This window comes from Struthio camelus, chromosome 20 (genome assembly GCF_040807025.1).
Source record: "Struthio camelus isolate bStrCam1 chromosome 20, bStrCam1.hap1, whole genome shotgun sequence".
NCBI lineage: Eukaryota > Metazoa > Chordata > Aves > Struthioniformes > Struthionidae > Struthio > Struthio camelus.
The window spans coordinates 10,866,707-10,887,691 of NC_090961.1; the positions used below are offsets into that span (position 1 = coordinate 10,866,707).

The 20,985-nt window shown below is 55.0% G+C and overlaps 1 protein-coding gene across 1 annotated transcript in view; it reads left to right on the forward strand.

Annotated features, from left to right (window-relative positions):
- Positions 1–20,985, forward strand: part of NIBAN2 (niban apoptosis regulator 2) — a 53,403-nt gene that overhangs the window by 29,681 nt on the left and 2,737 nt on the right. Inside the window, exons 3-13 of the mRNA XM_068914360.1 lie at positions 6,410–6,538; positions 6,998–7,103; positions 9,229–9,396; positions 14,224–14,339; positions 14,460–14,564; positions 16,157–16,319; positions 16,848–17,035; positions 17,613–17,768; positions 18,722–18,838; positions 19,465–19,572; positions 19,985–20,096. Coding sequence (XP_068770461.1) covers positions 6,410–6,538; positions 6,998–7,103; positions 9,229–9,396; positions 14,224–14,339; positions 14,460–14,564; positions 16,157–16,319; positions 16,848–17,035; positions 17,613–17,768; positions 18,722–18,838; positions 19,465–19,572; positions 19,985–20,096 — 1,468 coding nt within the window. The remainder of the gene's footprint in view (positions 1–6,409; positions 6,539–6,997; positions 7,104–9,228; positions 9,397–14,223; positions 14,340–14,459; positions 14,565–16,156; positions 16,320–16,847; positions 17,036–17,612; positions 17,769–18,721; positions 18,839–19,464; positions 19,573–19,984; positions 20,097–20,985) is intronic.

The following is a 20,985-nucleotide window of genomic DNA, read 5'->3' on the forward strand; positions in this document are numbered from 1 at the left end:
AGGCTATCCTTAGCAATCAAAGTGAAAACGAGTCTCATGTCTGGTCCCAGATGACTGCCCGCCTCTTGTTCTTTTTACAAGGCAGTAGGGCTTCTTCACTCACCCTAGTGACTGGTGGCTGCAAGTTCCTCCTTGGGTATTGGATGCACCTCTTTTTCCAGAGCATGACTCACTAGCAGTGTCCATCTCGGGAACAGTGCTGCAAACCCACCATATTGTGTCTTCGGCTCTCTCACTGCACTGACCCCCTCCTACCTCCTCAAGGCCACAGTGTTGAGACAGGATCCTTCTTCTCAGCTGTTGTTGGCCAGCCTGTGGCAGCCTCCTCATATTTGCCAACTTTCGGAAGTCTCTGAGGGCAGTTTCTGGTCGCAGCTGGGAACGTCCCTTCTTGCCACTTCCCTCTATCCTTAGCACTTTGTCCAGGAATGGGGCTGACTGGAGTATTTTTGGAGTTAGTGGTGAACAGCTTGCACAAATGGAGCTATTAGAAATCAGGGCAAGCACTGCTGAGGTTTTTATAACAGAATGTGAGCTGACTTCTGAAGCAGCAAAGTGCTAGAAGAGAAGGAGCAGGGAGGTAGCCAGGGATGGTAGAGCTGGCACTGGATGTCCCAGGTGCCCTTAGGGGATGCTTTCCTTACTGCCTGCTGCTGTCCCTCCCCTTATGATTCCTTCTGTTACAGTTACAGAGGGGAACACCAGCAGGGCCAAGGGATTTTTTACTATCACAGAGGCTATCATGTGTCTGAGTTTCCTGGAGCCCAGCTTCCTGCTCCTCCTTTGCATGTCTGGGTGCAAAAAAGAGAAACTGGCTGTTCTTTGTTGAGGGTTTCCAAATCTCTGGCTGGCTGGCTGGAGCAGTGTCTTGGGAAGTCCTGGATACGCAGCTGTTGCTTGCATGTAATATGTAGGCAGTAGGTACCTGCATGCCTCAGAGGAGGCTGTGTGCATGTGTGCAGTGAGTCCGCTGCAAGTGGTCAGTATCTGAGTCCACCATGCATATGTGGCTGGTGCAGGGAATCCAGTGCTTCAGGTAGACCTGCATTTCCTGGGTGGAAATAATGATCCCAAGCCACCACGTTCTCAAACTCACCTTAGAGCAGGTCCTGTGAGCCCTGTAAGGGGCGGAGAGCCAGCACCTTGCAGCATCTACCACACGAGAGTTCTGCCCTCAGTGATGAGAAAGCTGTTGCTGATAGATGGCATTATAGCGAAATGGCTGGCACCTCTCCAAGCCTTGTTATGTGCTCATTCCCACTGAGTCACCATGCACATTGGCGTCTCCTGACTTCTGCATGCGTGAGGAAAGGGGGGATGCAACTGAATTCCCCTGAACCCTCTCCTGGGTAAGGGGCTCATGGCTGTGGGAGAGCAGGCATGCCCAGTGGGGTGTTCCTCTAGAAAGCTGAGTACCCCAGGATTTGTTATGGCCATTCTCCCTGCCACCACAGTGCCCTTTGTGCCTGGTTGCGTCTTCCTTTTTGGAGCATGTGGCCCGTCTCTTGTGTGACGTGTGCTGCCTGGTTGGCTGAATGGTCCGCATGTTCTCAGCTGCCCTATCGTGGGTCTTGCACCCCTGGGCAGACCACAGTTGATTTGTAGATGCATGTTTAGACCAGGCTGGAGGAGGTGTGATTGCCAGTGTGGGATTTTTCTGCTTTTGTTTGGGATTTTCAGTATTTCTGAGAAATCTAGAGATAGCGTCAATGAGATTAGAATTGAGCCTTGTGTATTAGCTGTGGCTGTCCTCCAGGCCAACCTACGTGAATGCGTATCCACCATGTTTTTATAGGAAGGAGACCACCTAACCCATGCCCCTATTCTTCTGAAATGTGCCTAGGGAGCTCCAGTCTCAGCAATGCAACAGGCCAGAGCACTGCAGCCTGCAGTGACGAGTACTGGCCTGTTCTGTCCCAGTGTGGATGTTGCAAGAGCGGGCAGTGTGTCTATGCCTGCCCAAGCCCTGGGTGTGTCAAGCAAAATAAAGGTGTGGAGGTAAAAGTTCCTGAGTAGGAACAGGGAGCCCCATGTCCACAACAAGACTTTTACTGGGTTCATCACAATTTGGCAGATGAATTCAACCTTCTCTGGGGAGGTACCTCCTTCTAAAGGTTGCTTGTTTTGTAAAATACTCCATCAAGCAGTCCAGGAATGTATGAGAAATGGAAGCGAGTCAGCAAGGTCAGGGACGCGGTGCAACTCTTTAAAACAAGAGTATATAAATAGGACATTCCACGGCCGAGCTGTTGCAAGAAGTCTCGTCTGCTCCCCCCTCCCACCTCTGCTACGGAGCCTCAAAGCCTTCAGCTGGGCCTGGGAATGCAGGAGGGATTTGCGAGGTAGTGAAGAAAAAGTTGGGGCTATGTTCCTAGGAGTGCTAGTAACAGCAAGTCCCTAATGCAGGGAGATTGAGCATCCTCCTGCAGTCAGTAAGGTGGAGGCCTCGGCTGTGACTTTGGTTGTCTTCACTCTGGCCACCCCTAACCAGACCTTGGAGAGACTTCTTATCAGTCCTGGCATTCCCGATGGGATGCGTTACCCTGTGCTCAGTGCCCAACGGATGAGCAGCACTTTGGACGTTGCCCCTACTTGTGCGGTTTGGTTCCCGCAGGGTTCAGCGACTGTGCTGGCACAGTGAGGTTTTCACTGACTCGGCCTGCTCTGCTGAGGGACAGCCAAGGCTTTCTGGAAAGTGCCATCGGAAGCAGAGTTTCCCTCCTTCCTGCCCAGCACCCAGAGGAGCAAACTGAGCCCATTCAGCTTGGAGCTAGCTCCATGCGTAGCTGGGCAGCCCACCAGTGCCATGATGTCTCTCGGGAAGGGAGCATAGTGGGCTGGTGAGATGAGCCTGCACCAGTGCCGAAGGTGGACGCTGGGAGGGAAGGGGTGGGGAGAAGAGAGGGAGTGAGCTTTTAAGTTCGTATGAGGGTTGATGGCACCCCTGGGACTAGAGGCAGGTCCTGGGATGGACAGTACCTATACCAGTGTAGGGTGTCACAACCGTAGATTCCAAGGAGCTGGAGAGATCATCTTGTCTCAGCTTGGCTCTGCACTCCCGTAGTTTGCTGAAAAAGTCAAGGATGTCAAAAAGATGCAGGCTAGTGTCCTCTCAGTCCTTGGGCAGAAGTCCTCTACTGTGGGTATGGGCTTTTTGTTTTGTGTTTGGTTGGCTGGTTTGTTGTTCTTTTTCTTTTACCAAGGGAGGGAACTGACATCCCTATAGGGACTCTGTGCTCAGTGACAGCCCCACTGTGGGGTCAGAGGTGCAGGTGGGCATAGGCCCCTGAAACGCCAACAAGAAGCAACAGTGCAAGAAATAAATGTGTCAGCCTTTAGTCTCTCTAGCAGGGCTTTTCACCCTTAGCCAGCCCAAGGATGCATTTTTGCTTCTGGTTTGATTGTGAACAGTCGTAGTGGATAGCACATGTTGTGGTGTCTGGAGTCAGTTTTGGGACTCCGGAGGTGCAAAACAGAACTGGACAAGCGCCTTGCTTGTAGTGGTTTTGGGCAAACTGGTGAACTGAAATCTTTCCTCTGCAAACTGGCACAAAGCGGGGACAGCTCTTGGGGCAGAGCAGGACATCGTACTTGCAAAGTGCTCTGAGATCCTCATGGGCCTCTGAAAAATAATCACAGAGCATCCTTTTTGTTCATAACAAACTTCTCTGCTTCTCCTGGCCAAGTACCAAAACAAATATATCTAGACCCAGATCTTGCTGCTGACTTAATGATACCAAACAGGATGTGGAGGTGGTGGCTCTCCCCCACACCAGGTCCTCAGATGTGGCATGGTTGATCCAGGCAGTCCAAGGCCCTCCATCGGCATGCTCACCTGGCTGCCTCCCTTCCCTTCCTAGCAATTTGGTGTGTACATTCATGTGCCAAATATTTTCTCGGGGTGGGTAATGTCACCTAACTACCCTCTCCTTGCAAGCAGGGTATGTGAGAGAGGGATGCACAGAGGGAGTTGATGTGGTGCCACCTCCACATCTCCTGTGCAAGGTGCCACTGTACTGAGTGAGCTCTGCAATCTGCTGGGCTGCAGTGCTGAGCTCTGTTAGCTGAGAGCCACAGGAGGGCAAAGTCGCTGCCCTCTGGCTGCTTGCAGACTCTAAAGCCAAATAGCTATGCTTTTTAAAGGCATTTTACAACTGATCCTCAGCTCTGCGGAATGTAAACTCTTGACTCTCTTACTTGCAAAACTGTCTACCTGCTGAGGTCACCTGCCCAGCCAGCCTCCAGTGAAATAACTTGCATTTATCTCAAATCTCTGGTCCCTGCTTGGCCTCCCAGCAGACTCTGTAAGCTGGCAACTCTGGATGAGTCCTGCCATGCCCAGCCAGTTCCTACCTGTAGTCAGGCTGGCACATGTGGTTTGAGGGGAACACCTCTTCAATCCTGCTTTTTAGCCCCCAGCCTGACTGGCAGGACTGTGGGCTGTCACGATGGTGCTATTCTTGCTGTGGTCTGAAGACCCTAGTGGGTGAGAGCATGGGTTCCCGAGCCAAGGGACCCCCCAAACCCTCATCAAGCTTCAGCCTGGGCTTTGTTTTATTTTGTTTAACCAAGCCAGTCTTTATGGCTTCGTCTGCCTTGGGGTCGAGGCTGGCCTTGGAGGGCAGTGGTTTCGGAGCTTGGCTATAGGGGCCAGTTCTCCATGTTTGGCTGGTAGATGTGCTGCCCTGTGAGATGCTGGTGGGGGCCTCTTGGAGCTGGCACCAGAGGGAGGCCTACCTTTGACAGCTACCCTTCCCCATGCAGCACCAGGTACCAGCTGCCACCCCCAGGGCTTCTCCCACCTCACGTCTCATGGCCTCTAACAGCCTTCGCTGTCCCCATCCCTCTTGGTGGCCTTTAGATTAGGATTCTTGTCATTAATTCATGGCGCTCTACCTCCTATGGGGTCTGCTTCACAATTTCTTCTATTTGCTGCCTTTATTCTTTGCAAGAGGGAGAAGAGAGGGAATGGAAAGACACTGTGAGTCTTTTTAACTAAGCTAAATTTCTGTCAGCTCTCTCTTAAACAGAAGGGGATATTGGTTAGTGAAGTGGTCTGGGTTTTGGAGAAGCAAGTGAGATGCCTGGGTTGTCTTTATGTGCCAGCTTGGCCTTTGAGCTGGCTGTAGGGCTTGAAGCTGACAGCAGCTACAACATTTGAGCCTGTCTGGAAAGGAAAGAGGAGAGGAAAACCTCTCCTGCATGAGGATCCCCGCTTGTGTTAGGTGCACCACGTTCCGTCTTGGGGTAGCATTGTGGCGTGGTGAGGATCCCAAGTCCTCTCTGGTCCCTCCCAGATACTGATCCTTGTGGTGGATGGATATCGCGGGAAGAGCTGGCCATCAGCTGCTCAGACCCTCAGCAGAGCTCTTTGGCCTTGTTTATGTTCCAGGGATCATAAAAATTCCTGGGACAAATTCTTGGCTCATTCAGTGAGCCTGTGTTTGAGACAGCGTAAACGCTGCCTGTGTGCAGGCCAAAAAATGCTGGAAAGCTAGCGAGAGGCTGCTTGGCCCAGCCCATGCTCTGGCTTGGCCCATGCTCCGCACGTTCAAGGATGCGGGCTACCCTCAGCCTATTTGTCACTTGCCTTCCATGAAATCTTGAACATTTAAGCATTGCTTGTTGCAAGATGGCTTTTTGCTTTTCCCCTTTCCTGTCCTATCTAGGTAGCAAGCGAGGGCAGGACTTGATTCTTGCCTTCCACAGCTTGCCACTGACACATACCCCAGTGGTACCTTCAGGCTGATGGCCACTGTGAAGCAGTAATGTGCAAGCTCCCTCCCTCCCCAAGCATAAATCACAGCATAATTGAGGTTGGAAAGGACTTCTGGAGGTCCCTGGTGCAACCTCCCACTCAAAGCAGGGCTAATCTGCAAGTTAGATCAGGTTGCTCAGGGCACATCCAGCTGACCTTTGGATTTCTCCAAGGAAGGAGGTTTGACCACCTTCACAGTGGAAAATGCTGCAAGTGACTTAACTGCTGACATGCGAGCAGCCACTCAGAGTTTTTCTAGGGCTGTACTTGTAGTAATCCTCGACACTGTTATCTTGAGCCGCAGATGCACCTATTTAGGCACCTAAATTTGAGGTATAATAGGAGATAATCCAATCAGGAGCTCGGGGACACTCAGCATATACCTAGTGTGGATCAGTCCTCCCTGAGAAAACCTCAGGCCTCCCTGGGAGGAGCCGAACAACCGTAAAGATAACCAGGACTTCCTGTGGCCAAGTTCTGGTGCCCCTACCCCTTGCTTCATGCCCTCCATCTCTCTGAGATGCATTAGGGGGATGCTGTTGAACTCCCCATTCAGGGCTGCAGCACCTTACAGGACAGTCCCAAGCACTCCTCAGCTCCCCTCCTCTTAGTCCTGCAGCCCGCTCTCACTGTGCCATCTTCTCCCTGCAGGTTCCACTGGAGGACCATGTCATCTACTCAGGCAACCTCTTTCAGTACATTGAGGAGAATAAGAAGTGGAGGAACCGCTTCTGCGTGGTCCCACACAACTACGGCTTGGTGCTGTATGAGAACAAACTGGTGAGGACTTCCCTCTGCTCTGATTTGCTAGTGGCCCTTCATCTCGCTCCCTACTTGTGGGGCTTGTAGGGTGGCCTTGCTGCCTGGGGACACAGAGGGCCTGCTCAGCAACGTCACATCCTTGAACCCAGACCTTACTGGTGGCCTGATTTTGATGTGGGGGCTCAGGCGCCTCATGAAGCAGATCGCCTTCCATCAAGGAGTGCTTGGCAAAAGATGTTCAAACAGCTCTTGCGCTCCGTTGACACTTCCCATATTTCAGCGTGAACGGGCTGAGGTGCTGCGCCTGGCACAGCTGGGGATTCGGCTTCCTCCAGATAGCTGAACGAAGCCCTGCGTTCCTGGGCAGGGGCGCAGAGCTGTGGGACCACCCCTCTGGACCCTGGCGTAGCTGTGACAACGTGGCTGTGGTCTCAGTTGTCCTCCCTCAAACTGACTGTCTTCTCTTTTTCCCCCCAGGCCTATGAGCGAGTGCTGCAGCCTCGTGTGCTGGTGAACAGTGCTGGCTACAAGATCCTCACTTCCCTCGACCAGTACCTAGAGCTGGTTAACAGCAGCCTGCCTGGTAGGTGGCCTCTATCTCCTGACGCATGAGGAGGGATGTCTGGAGCTTGGGGATCCTCTGCGCTCCTGTGCCGGCCCACAGCCAGTTCTGCCCATGTCCTGGATGCTGTACCCGGATGAGAGCGGGGAGCTCTTTGCTCTTGGTCTCTCTCTGCTCCACTGAGTTTTCCCTCCTAAAAGGAGTAGGAGGGATGAGGAGAAAGGAGCAGAGGAAGTGACTGGTCCCCTTGAAATGCCCACCCTTGCTTTCGAGGTGGAGGGGGGTACACTGCTCCTCCTGTGCTGTGCGACCACATCCTGGGCAGTCTTAACAAAGAGCTGCAGTTGCCTTGTGACTTTGGGAGGACATGTTTTCTGGGATGTGGGGCTGTGGAGAAGGAAAGCAGCCTTGGGGTCACGTTCCTCCCGTGGGATGGAGGATGGACCACGCCGTGTCCAGCGTCTGCTACTCAGATACTGCCACAGCCTGCAGGGAAATAAGAAAAACATTTCTGTATCGCAAATGAGAGCTTCCTCTCGATTTGCTGCTACCTCCCTATGCTGATTTGGGCTGGGTGAGGGGAGACAGGGTGAAGGCAGTGGTTCTGGGTGCTGAGCGCTCCTGTTCACGAGTCCGCTGCCTCTGCAGTTAAAATCCTGAGACACAGCTGAGGAGGGACTGGACTCCAGCCTGCTCAGCGGCCCCCTTCGCCTTCCCCAGGGCCATGCTGGGCAGGCCTTCATCCCTCCAGGCGCCTCTCACTTCATTGAAATCAATTTAATCCATAACATTTTGTTCTCAGTCCTGCTTGGAGCCACAACGGGTGGGCTGAGCAGTCCCCCTCGTGGGACAGGAGGGCTGTGCCACATGTCGGGGCTGGGGCTCGCAGCACTGCACTGGGCTGTGCGTGCTGGCTGCCCTGCGTGCATAAATGCCTTTCCGAAAGGACGGGGCAGCCCCGAGGGAGCCAGGCAGGAATCTGCTGAAACAGCTCACAGAGGGCAGAGAGCCCTTTGTGTTCACTGCGAGACATTTCCTCCAAAACCCAGCCAGTTCAATGACCTCTCAGCGATGCTGCAAAGTGTTTGTGCAGACCCAGCCTGGCCCGTGCCGTAAGCAGGGCTCTGTCGGGAGCTGGGGCAGGGGCCTGTGCGCAGGTCCAGGCAGAACCGCAGCAAATCGCTGCCGGGTCAGGCCAGGAGTGCTGAAAAAGTGACGTGATTACGTGATGGGTTTTTCTGTTTCACTTCCCATTTGCTTTTTGGAGGAGCTAGGCTGCCCCTTGTTTTTGGTAGGACGCATGGGAGAGCTCACCTCTAGGGGAGGAGACGAGGGGGTCTTGCATGTCCCTCCTGCAGGATGTCCTGTGTCTCCGGCAGCCCCAGGGAGCCATGCATCCTGATCTGACACAGCAAAAGGACCTCTGTCTCACAAGCACTGAGGCGCAAATCCCCCCCGCTCCCCCGAGCCTGCTCTTGACCTTGACAATTTGAGGAAGAGCCTTGTTAACTCCCCAGCAGGAAATCTGCTTTGAGTTTGTTGGCTTTTCCTTTAATATGGATGCTGAGCCTTCCAGATGTCTGCACGCCCTTCCCTTGTGGCTACATCCATTGGGACACTGTGGTTCTAATAAAATCCAGGGATGACAGATGGGATGGGAACAGGGCTGCCCGCTCCTCTGCCGTCTAGCATGTGGCAGCCAGGGGAAGCCCTCAGGCGTCTTGGCCAGCCCCAGCGTGTGCTGTGGGGGCCTTGCAGTCTCCCCATGGTCAGTGGCTGCACTTTTATGGGAAGGATGAAGCCATCCCTTGGTTTGGGGCTGTCAGCGCTGCTCTTTTGCTGGGCAGCCTCCCAGGATGGTCCCTGACCAGAAGGTGATATGAGCCATGTCACTTCTGATCAGGCCAAGGGAGGAGAGATTTTTGAAGACATGCTTGTGGGTCTGGTCTTGCAGGAGTTGCCTTTTAACATGAATGCCAAGGACGTTTACCAAAGGTTGTCCTGGCCTGGCATGATACGAGTAACATTCAACTTGGCAGCGCAGGTTTCCACAGCACAGGGTCACGATGGACAAATCCCACAGTTCCTGCAACTTCCCCATCCCGGAGCGCAGCCCTGCTCTTCAAAGTGTCCTTTCTCCCCGCAGGCGTGACACCCAAGTCTGGGAACACCCCAATCCTGAAATGTCCCACCCAGTTCCCCCTCATCCTCTGGCACCCCTACGCCCGGCACTACTACTTCTGCGTGATGACGGGGAAGGAGCAGGAGAAGTGGCGGGCTGTCTTCCAGGACTGCGTGCGGCACTGCAACAATGGTGAGGTGGTGTGGGTGACATGTCAGGGAGCTCGGTGGCGGGGAGGAAGAGGAGGGGGGCTGGGACTCGAAGAGGTGGCACTGGGGTGGGGAGAGGACAACCCTCTCTTGCACCCTTGATGGGAACCTCTGCAGCGGGTATCCTGCCTGGGAAAGGACGTAGGGAGTCCTTCAGCTGGCAAGTTTTGGGCCCGAAGAGGGGCAGTTGAGGGGTCAGGAGGAAGAATTGAACGGGGACTGCATGACTGGGAGCTGTTGGGCATCTCCGCTCCTCATCCGCGGCCCAGGAGTCTGCTGGGTGCTGCCGTAGAGCAGGTACGTGCTGAGTCTGGTGCCCCCAAAAGCAAGGGCAGCCAGAGTGGAGGAACGCACAGAAGCCCCACTCAGCTCCCGCGGGAAGTTGAGAGCTCCTGGCCGTTCAACACAACCCACCGTCTCGGTGCAAGGCTTTATCCCACTGGCCCCGAAGAGCGTGGTGCCTATCTGAGTGCCATGGCTGCCCGGCTTTTATTACGGACTGTCACTCGTGGCTGCCAGCTCTTTCAGAAGACAGCTAAAAGGCACCAGCGTGCATGACTCTTTTCCACCCCAGGACAGAAAATACTTGGTAATTAACTTGGTAATTAACTCATCAAAACTCCAAGTCACCGTCCTGCTCTTCCTCCTCCCATGCTCTGCAAGCCGTCTGCGCTGTCTGTCCTGGCGGAGGCTGCCCGCTGGCGACAGATGGATGGGCTCTGGCAGCAGCTGCGAAGGTGCTGCCATGCCACCCGCAGGCCCTGGAGCCGTGGGCAGGGTGGCAGCAAGGGCTGTGGGATGGTGGGAAGAGGCCGGGCTTTACGTGGACAGGGTGAAGGCACGCGCAACTTCCCACATCATCTATACTCTGGCAAGAAAACGTGATTTTTCTGCTTAGCTGTGGCCGTTGTTTCCAGGATGAGACCAAGGTGTCTCTGGGTGGCAGGGCAGCACGTAGAAATTTCTTGGGTAAGACAGCGCTAGTAATGAAAGATGGTCAGGGCCAACGCGTCCTTCGCTGCTGGGAGCCCTGGGCAGCCCCAGAGCTGCTGTTTGGGGTGCAAAGTAACAGCATGGGGGGCAGAGCTGGAGCTTCCATGGAGGTTTCCATGGGGCTCACCCGGGCCCTGTGCTCTCCTGGGGGCAACTGGGCCCGACCTGCAGGCTGAAGCGAACTGTCTGGCTGCTCACTGCCCCAGGATGTTGCTTGGGCATCATTTCTTTATAGGTTTTTGGGCTGGATTTTTATTTTAGCCCAGGAGCCTCAGTGCTAGCTGGCTGTACCCCCAAAGTCCGGGCACTGAGAGCAAAACCAGCTCCTCCTCTGGGTCTCCCAAGCAGAAATGCCCACCTTGTTCTTCCCATCCCTGCCATGCTGTTCATGTCTGTGTGCCACTGTGGGTCCCTGCGTGGCTGCATCCGTGTGCGTCGCTGCCAAAGGAGAGCCGCCGGGGCTGTGGGCAGAGCGAGGTGACATTTACAGCCCCCCACCCCCCAAAATGGGAGCTCCTAATAAAGGAGGAATCAGTCTCTCATAGTAACAAAGACCCGATTTATTGATTTATCATTCTTTCCCCCCTTTTCCTCCCCAGCTGCCCAGGCTCTGCAGTGGGCAAAATGAGAGACGTGCTGCTGGGAAGCCCCTCACAGCATTGACTGGATTTGGGGCTCCCAGGTGCCGGTCCCTGCCTCCAGCCAGGAGTTGTGCTGTTAAATTGTTCTTTCTTTTCGTCCTTCTCAATTTGAGATGGAAGGAGTTACAGAAATGGGCTGTTTCCCAGGAAAGGACCGGTTCTGGTGGGGTTTTTTGACTTTTACAGATTGTTTTTCTTTGTGATATCTTTTTTCCCTTTTAAAATACAGGTTTCTGCCTGTCATTGTTCTTGTGAGATTGAAGATAGTGTTTCAAATCCAATGGAAAATATTTTGTTTTGTTTTCTTTTTTTTCAAATTAGAGTTTCTTTTTTTTTTTTTCCTGTGCTTGTGATTCGTGTGGGAATTTTCACCTGCCCTCTTAAGCATCTGTATTTTTGTGACAGAGCATCCTTTAGGGAACACAGCACACGCTCCTTGGCTCTGGAGGATTGCTGCTACTCAAACAGGACGTATCAAGCCTAGATTCACCCCCAGCCAGGCCTGGGTGCCTGCAGTACCCCTGTCCTTGGCTGGTCCTGTTGCACTGAAATGGTCCCTTGTCCTAAATGGCGCCGTGGTACTGACACGAGGCACTGGAGCAGTGCCCACCCCACTTGCTTCATTGCCTCTCCCTGTGATGGTGCCCAGTTCCCATTAATGTGCCCAGTGGGGCCTCTGGGTCTCTTTGCCCTTACTGAGAGCAGGATGCCCAGTTTAGTTGTGTCTTGGGCAAAAGCATCTTTGAACCCACATCTCTTCTTCAGAACTGTTCTCCCAGAGGGACACGATTAGCCTTTGTTTTGAGCAGGGTCAACTTTTAAAAAAAGGTACAGGTCTAATATCGCTCTCTGGTATTAGGTATTTCTGGCACATGTCGCACCGTTACCTGGTGGCTTAAGAGTCTTCCAAAAGTAGGGTCCAGGCTGGGGTGTTTGCATCGTACCCCAGGCAAGGCGAGATCAGGGCAGTGCTTTATTAGCAATATATTGATAAGGAAACTCTTGAAACGTGACCTTTGAAATGGTATAGTGGCTTCTTGCAAGAAGTGCTGTCATTTCGCTATCATTTTGCAGCCCTAGCCCTTAAAGGTGGGACAGGGCACTCGGGTGAGGACAGGTCCCTGCAGCCGGGCTGGATCCTGTTGCGCATGGCAGGTCTGTGCCAAGGATGAGCGACCCCGTGCCGGCAGGGCCGAGCAGGCGGTGTCTCAGAGCTGGCCCTGCTTGCTTTCCGCACGGCCCAGTGGACATGGGATGGCTGCTCTGGCTCTGATGCAGGGTCAAGCCCGTGCCCAGACAGTCCTGCCTGGAGCGATGCTGTGCCTGGAGCTTGAGATGAGCCCTGAAGAGCCGCTGCAGGATAAGTACTTACCACTTGCAGGGGCTCCTGAAAGCTCAGCCCTGCTCTGGCTCAGACTCCAGCCAGCTGAGCATTTAGAAAGGGTCAGACTTGACTTTCTCATCTGTTTTTTTCCTCATATGTTAAGCTACCCCTTAGGAAAAGCTGCTTAGGCTTAGAGTTAAATATAATCATCTTAGAGAAATCTGTATATGTTGGAAAAGATCTGCTAAATAACCCAGGGGTCCTGCCTTTCTTGGGAAAGGGAGAAGCCACCTTTGGCTGGATCTCCCTAAGGCGCCGTCTGCTCCAGCTTGCTGGGCGGTCTCGCGCGTTGAGCCGTTGGCGTCCCACAGACGCGTCTAACGTGGACGTGCCTTGTGCCTTCGCTGTCATTGCTCCAAGGGGGCTCTCTCTCACATATGCCCCAGCGTACGTGGGGCAGAGACGGGCTGCTGCTGCAGCACAGGGGTGGTGAGGGAGCCCGAGCTCTGGCTGCACTTGCTCAGCCTCTGCCCCTGGGCTTGAATCTCGCTGTTACACGGCGGTGACCGTTTCTAGCTGGCTGGCACACGGTTCAGCAGCTGGACCCCAGAAGGACTGGGGGCAAGGCAGGGGTGCGCGTGGGGCGTTTAAAAACAGGCTCTGGTAAGCCAGGCTGTCCTGTCTATCTGCTACCCCCTTGTCACCAAGCTTGAGTTGTCACATGATGATCTCTTCCTCTTCCTCCTCCTCTTGTCTTTGGTCTCCAGATAGCACAGTGGGTCCCCAGCATGCTGCCCCCTTCTCCTGGAAGGTCCTGCTTTCCCTTGCGCTTTATCCTGCTGATGGGGCTGTGGCCCTTCGGGGAAGGCTGGGAGGGATGTCCGAGCCCTCTCCCCCACCCCCCCCCGCGCCAGCAGCCCCAGTCTCTCGTGGGCTGAGCTGTGAGCTGTGCTGCGGTGAATCATGGCAATGAAATCTCGGTGGGAGTGAAACCGGCTGGAGCATAATACGCCTCCCTGTGGGGCTGGCTCCGGGAACCATGCGCTGGCTGTGACTCATCCCCGACTCCTTTTAACCACTTTCCTCTTCCTTCCAAACTGTACTGCTTCCCGTAGGTCTCCCTTCCTCCAGCCTACTCCAGGCAGCCCTGTGCCGTCGGGCCGGCAGGGCTTGCCAAGCCCCCAGGTCCCGATGCACTGTCAGGGATTGCAGAGCCCCTTGTCCCGCCATGCTCTCGAGGCTTGCTGAGCCCCCACATCCTGATGTACCATCAGGGCTTTCAGAGCCCCCGGTCTTGCTATGCTGTTGGGGCTCACTGAGTCCCTGGGTCCCGATGTGCCACTGGGGCTCGCTGAACCCCAGTCTGCCAAGCCCATCATCTTATGGGGCTGTTGGGGCTCACTGAGCCCCCAAGTCCCGATGTACCACTGGGGCTCACTGAGCCCCCAGTCTGCCAAGACCTTGGTCCAGCCATGACTTTGGGGCGCACTGATCCCCCTGGTCTGGCTGAGAAAGCACTCCTGGCTGCTTTCCTGTCCTGCATCCAGCTCCAGGGTGATGCATCTGTGAACAAACTGGGAGCCCGTGCAGCCGCTGGTGGGACTGGGGCAGGGGAGACTGAGGCTCTGATGCTCACCCCGACTGATCAGAGTCAGGGGCTCAGCCATGAGTCCTCCCAGCCCCGGCGATAGCCTCAGTCTCCTGTGAGGGAGTAGGGGAAGCGGGGAATGCTCTGAGCTCGTGGCCTGGAGATGCCATAGGCAGCTGGCTTGGGTACCGTGAGGTACATGTACAGGGAGGCCCGTTTTCCCCGCCGTGCTTGCTCACTCACTGCTCTCCTGTCCTTCTCCAGGGATCTCCGAGGAGTCCAAAGTGGAGGCCCCAGCCTTTACGGACGCCGTCCGCATGTACCGCCAGTCGAAGGAGCAGTACGGCACCTGGGACATGCTGTGCGGCAACGAAACCCAGGTGAGGGCCCATCTTCTCCTCTGGCCCAGGGCCAGCCCCAAGCCAGGAGGTGGCTTTGGGGACAGGAGGCACGGGTGACAGGTCTGGGTCATTAACAGCTCCCTGCCTTGGTCCTCACAGATCCTGAGTAACCTGGTGATGGAGGAGCTGGTCCCAGAGCTGAAGAGTGCCATCGGTCCAAGGCTGAAGGGCAAGGTGCAGGAGCGGCAGAGGACCTGGATCCAGGTATGGGGTCATGCTGCACGGGAGCTGTCGCAGCAGAGGTCCGAGGGCTGCTCAGAAGGCGTCCAAGCCCCGGGATACGCAGAGATGTCCTTGCTGCCTTGGGGAGCAGCCTGGCTGGCGGGACGGAGGGGAGATAGGATTTCCTTCCTGTGGCTGGTCGTGCTTTTGGGATGCCCCAGGAGGCAGGGCTGGCCCTGGGGCTGCTGGTGAGCACGCCTTTCTCCTCTCCCCACCGGGGCTCTGGGCTCGGAGCCTGCTGGGTTTCCTGCTGGCGTCTGACTCAGTGTCACACCCTGCTTTGCCCCCTCTCCGGGCTGCGGCAAAAGAAGCGATCCTTATTCTTCACTGCTGGTTTTTAAAGTTCCCTATTGTGGCAGTGTAAACAGCCGTTTCCAGCTGTTACCTCCCTCTCCTGTCCACACCAGCCCCCGCCACGGACGTCTGCGGTGGCAGCGAGTCCCCTGGGTAAGGAACTCGAGCAGCAGGAAACACACACCCCGGACAAAGCCAGCAGTGCAGCCTGTCTCAGCTATATTTAGCAAGCCATTTTTAGAGCAGTGCAGGCTAAATCCAGCCCCTAAACCTTGCGAAAGAGCAAGTGCTCTTCAGAATTGCCTATTAAAAGCTTAAAGCCAATAGAAAATTTCCGCAAGGCTCATAACAAACTTCCACTGAAGCAGCCTAAAATTACACAAATGCTGCCCTTTTAGTAGCTTTAGTCTTAACAACGCAGCCCTGGATTAATGCTGGAAAACTTGGTATCCTGAGAGGAACAGGTCTGCCTCCTGCAGGCCCTGAAATCTCAGAATTTGGCTGCAAAGTCAGCCTGAAGCTTCAGCGAGCCGTGGCAGTTGGTGAGGAGTGCAAGGAGGCTGTGGGCTGCTCTATCAGGGACCAGTTTTATCTGGGGGATTTGGCTGGCATCTAGCTGCAAACTCGCGTGTCCGATGCCCAAATAGAGAAGGGTGCTGTGCTGCAAGAGCAGCAGCTGTGGCAGCAGGGAGGCACCCTCTCGGGCAGTGCAGTTCCCATAGTACCCATGGATATGTCCCCATACCCGTGAGTACTGCAGAGGCCCTGGGGGCACTTGTCTGGGCTCAGTGTTGGACCAGAACCATCACATGTATCAGTAACAGCCCGCAAACTCCTGGCTGGGTTCAGGGCGGGATTTGTACTACACCACACAGAATTATTGAATGTCTGGGCTCTGCTGGGCTGAATTCAATCCACAGCTTTCAAATGCAGCCAGGCTCTCTCCTGCCCAGGCCTGGAGCATCCCCTGAGCTTTCTCTGCTGGAGGCAGGGCATGTTTACAGACCTCTCTGCTGATGGTGGCAGCACCCAGCTCTGTGCCAGTTGGGTACTGCTTTGGTGTGGCTTATGTACTGTTGGGGCTACATCTTGTCCAGCATGGGAAGCCTTGACTTGAAAAATGTACTGCCAGGCTGCAAGGATGAGTCTGGTTAGAGAATGGTGAAGGCTCAGCAGATTCCCTCACTGCATCTCACTACCTGTGGGGAAGCTAATGGTGAGGGTCACTAGGCTACAGCACTATGTGCGGGATGGCATGCTGACTGTGTCCATCTCTCTAGATCTCAGATGCTGTCTACAGGATGGTCTATGACCAGACAAAGGCCCAGTATGATGCAGTGGTGACCAAATGTGAACTGGAACGTCCCCAGATGGAGAGCACCATCCGTACAGACATGGACCAGATCATCACTTCAAAGGAGCACTTGGCGAGCAAGATCCGAGGTACAGCCCCTAGAGGCAGAGGGCCCTCCAAACTCTTCCAGGCTGTGGCAGGCACAGATGGGGTGTATACATGGAAACAGTTGCCAGTGTGATGTGAACCCTATTTTACCAATATGCAGCTGTTTCTGCATGGGTGAAGCATGGCTCCTGTTGGCATAGCAAGTGGGATCAGGCAGTACAGCAGAGCACAGGGCCTCAGGAGGAGAGGGTAGGAGTTGGAGTGGCCAAGGTGCATGCACAAGGTTTGCATTTCTGGCCTGTAGGAAAAGCAGGGACCCAGGAGCTGGAGGACAAGGTGGGCAGTGGGGGAGGAACAGATTTAATACGGACTAGAAGGCCACCTGTAAGAACACCCTGAGTTTCCATGTAAATCTAGAGGAGGCATAGATTGACACTGTCCTAGAAGGGTTTAGGGAAAGGGGGCAGATCCTATGCTCTGGGTTGATTTAGGGCCTGGATTTTCTGAGGGCTCCAGGCTGAAAAAGCAGAGCAGGAGACTCACCGTTCTTGCCCCTGCTCTCTACCCAGCATTCGTCCTCCCCAAAGCGGAGATCTGTGTCCGTAACCATGTCCAGCCCTACATCTCCTCCATCCTGGAGGCTCTGATGACCCCCACGAGCCAGGGCTTTGCCGAGGTGCGGGAGGTATTCTTCAAGGAGGTCACGGACATGAACATGAACATCGTCAACGAGGGCGGCCTAGAGAATCTGGTGGAGGTGAGGCCTGGGGAGGCTCCTTGCTGGCTGGCTGGACAGGGCTCAGAAGTGGAGGGGCAGTCTTGCTGCCATGCCCAGTGAGGACTGCGCTGTGTGGGTTGGGCTGTGGGTCCCAAGACTGAGGAAGTACAATACCCCATAGGGGTGAAGCCCACTGCCCCCAGCAGTGCTGGCAGATGTAGGAAGTGTCCCTAGAAGGTGGGACTGGCATTGCCAGGTCATGCAGCAAGACCCAGCCCATCTGATGTGGGAGGCTGAAGCACGGCGGGTGGTGGAGAGAGGGGAGTTTGTACTGTTGCCTCTGTCTAAGCCATAAGCAGAGAAGCCCCTTTCCCTGCTTTCTGGTTCGTCCCAGAGGACATCCTTGCACCACAAAAGTCTAACTTGCACCACAAAAGCTTTGGTGAGGGAGCCCAGAGTTGCTGGACTGTCTTTACTGGCAGCAAATACGTTCAGGTCCCCGGCTTGCTGGAGACATGGGCTTGACCTGTGGCTGTCCAGGCTGCCATGTCTGGTGTTGGGGATGGCCCCCAGCATGCAAAGAGGCTGTCCTGCTGAGCTGTGGCTCTGTCCCCAGTACATGGAGAAGCTTTCGCACCTGGCCTTCCACCCTGTCAAGATGCAGTCATGCTATGAGAAGATGGACCAGCTGAAACTGGAGGGTCTTCAGCAACGGTTTGATGTCTCCAGCACATCTGTCTTCAAGCAGAGGGCCCAGATCCACATGAGACAGGTAGGATGGGGACAGCTGCTTCACCTGGCGACCAGCTGTGATCCTCCCTTACATCGTCCTCTTGTTTCTTCCTAGGGACTGAGAGCAGAGGGGTTGGGGAAGTCATGAGGGGAGGCACAGAAGTGAGCCACATACGTGGAGACTAGACTGGTCAAACTCTAGTTGCCTAGGCAGGGTGTGTATCCATCTGAGGGCCCTTCATGCCATTAGCACCCGGCTGTCCTACGCAGCATGTGCCAGATTTGCCTGCCCCCTTTGCCCTGGAGCATAAGCAGGGGAGCCCGCGCCATGCAGGAGATCCTATTGCTTGCAAGGAGAGAGCCTAGAGATGTGCAACAGTGTGGGCTACCCTTGCAGCATGGCATGAGTGCCCACTCTTGGGCAACAAAACCTGTTACAGCATCGCTGACCCATTTGACCTGCCTCTGAGCCCACTGGCACCAGCAAGGCCAGTAGCCTTCATATGGGGCCAGATCCAGCTAAACCTGGAGCAGGGTCCAGAGAGAGGATGTGAACCATCTTTGGGCACCCTCCTTCCCCCACAACAGACTTGTGGGTGGGTTGAGTCAGCAGCACCCCTTGGTGTAAGGGGCCAGGACTGCTGCTGGGGGCAGGTCTGGGGGCCGAGAGGTAATGGATGCACCCAGTATCCCCCAGGGATGCATGTGGGTGCTGGGAGATGCTGGTGAGCAGGTTGGTATCAGGGTACCAGACCGTAGCACCCAGGGCTTGCTGAAGGTGGCTTAGCCAAGGGCCCCAAGCTGATGCCCAGCTGTCTTGGTTCCCCATGTGGTCCTCAAGGTGGAGGGTACAGATGCTACACCAGGATGTTATGGGCCTTGCAGGTGTAAAGGCTCATCTTGACATCATGATGCCCCAAAGGAGGCCCCTCCACCATAGTTGGACACCTTTGGTGTCCCTCCCTAGTGCTGACGATGTGCCTCTTGTCACAGCAAATGGACGATGCAGTGCACACGTTCGAGACCCTCCTCCATCAGGAGCTGGGGAAGCTGCAAGGCAAAGATGACTTGTGCAAGTCAATCCAGCGCATCCTCGAGCGCGTGCTCAAGGTGAGGGGAGCGGGAAAGAGTGGTGGATCGTGGGCTGTCCCTGAAGTGTATGGGTGCCTTCTCAAGAGGTGGCCTTCACCAGAGGGCTGGGAGACTGGGAAAGAGGTCAGGAGTCACATTTCTTATTATAACAAAGTTTTTCTGAGAAAACAGTTCCATATATTGAGTCTGTTACGTATTTTGCTGAGATTTGGGGCAGGTGAGTAGGAAAACCTGGAGGAGGAACCAGAAGACTTCAATCCCTTCTGACCCTAGGCATGTCAATGTAAAAGCTGCTCCAGATTCACACTGGCCCAAACGCTTGTGGAAAGAAGGGATGGAGGAGCTGGGTGCTGCCTAGCTCAGATGCCCCTGGGAAATGGACAAATAAGGGATGGGAGGGTGAGAGGCAGAGGAACCCATGCATTCCTGTGAGAATGGGTTGGGGGCCAAAATCCAGGGTTTTGTTTCAGGCTTCTCCGTCAGGGCCTTGTTGCTGGCCGTGGATCCTGAATGTGCAGGTGCAGCTGGAGCTGCTAACATGCAGCCTTGAGGCAGCATCACCATGGGCGAGAGTCACGAGCTGCCTCTGCCAGCACTGTTCCCCACGGCATTAACCTGACCCTGCCCTCTTGCTTGCCCTGCAGAAATTCGACTATGACAGCAGCACTGTGCGGAAGAAGTTCTTCAGGGAAGCCCTGCTCCAGATAACCATCCCCTTCCTGCTGAAAAAGCTGGCACCGACCTGCAAGGGAGTAAGAGCCTAAGGAGGGGGAGGAAGGACCCTGCTGTGGAGGGGCACCAGGGCTGAGCATCCCTCTCTCCCCAAGGATGGGCCTGATCTCTTCCTCCTCCCTGATCTCACTGGGCTTGAGTTGATCAGAGGTGGGAAAGCATCTTTGATTTAACAGGAAAGACTATAGCTAATCAGGTACTTTGCAGTGCCCTGATGGTGCATTTCAGAGCACACCCGCCTTGCAGCCAGCTAATCCAGATTTGCTGCCCATTGTTCTTTGGAGTAGCTGGAAGGCTGTGGCCATGCCTGTCAGGAGGGAGGTATTCCCCAGCCCTGGTGGGCTATGGCCCAGCACTGTGGGCAGGCCCTGAGACGGACATTGCTGGATCTGCTGGGCAGGCAAAATCTGATTCGCCTCTTCTCTGTGGCAGGAGTTAGCCAAGTTCCAAGAGCTGATCTTCGAGGACTTTGCCAGCTACATCCTGGTGGAGAACACTTATGAGGAGGTTGTGCTGCAGTCGGTCATGAAAGACATCATGCAAGGTAGGGCCCTGCAGCTCCAGGGTGGGGAAGCCTGGACGCTGCTAAGCTCTGCACTGCCTCGGGGAGGGATGTGTGGGGCCTCAAGCATTCCTGCATCCTAGTGTGGTTAGTGGATCCTGCATAGAGAGCTGCTGAGAGTTTGCAAGTCTGTGTAGCCTGTTCTGGGTTTAGCAGCATCTGGAGCTTCTGGAGATCCCTGTGCTGGGTGCCACATGAGCAGCTGGAGCTCTATCCAGCTGGTGAGGTCGAGCACAGCTCTGCTCCGTGGTCAGTGCTGATCCCTGGGGACAGGGATCTGGGGACAGTAGGGAGACACTGAGGACAGTGCCTGGTAATGTATTGATGCCAGCACTTCTCCAGTGCCCTAAGCCAGGTCCTGTGCTGCAGGTCGTTTTGATCCCTGGTTTCCTAACTGGTTTCAGATCTGCCCCTCCTAAGAGATGTAAGAATGGAAGATGAGGTCCTGTCTCTTCCCTCTAGGCTGCCCAAATACTGATCTACCTCACAGCCATCCTACTGTAACGACCTTCTCCCCACACTGCCCCCATCCAGGCCTGGCGGAAACACTCACTCCATCTTCCCAATCTCTTGTTCTCCCTCTCCTTCCCTGCCTGGGGCCATCTGCCAAGTTCTGCCCATTTCCCCATGCCAACGTACTTGAGGCTGCCTACCTCTGTCTTCCCATGCTATGTGTAGCTGCATTTCCCTCTGCTAGCTACTCCGTGCCCTGTTTGTCTCCTGTGGGCATCTCGTGACTTCTGCATTCAAGGCAAGGTGTGCTCCCAAATCTCTCCCCAAGCCCCTTTCACCCTGTTCATCATAGCAACTGCAGCTGGCCACAGCTGCCTGAGCTGAGCACTGGGTGGGCTGTGAGCCAGGCACAGAGGTG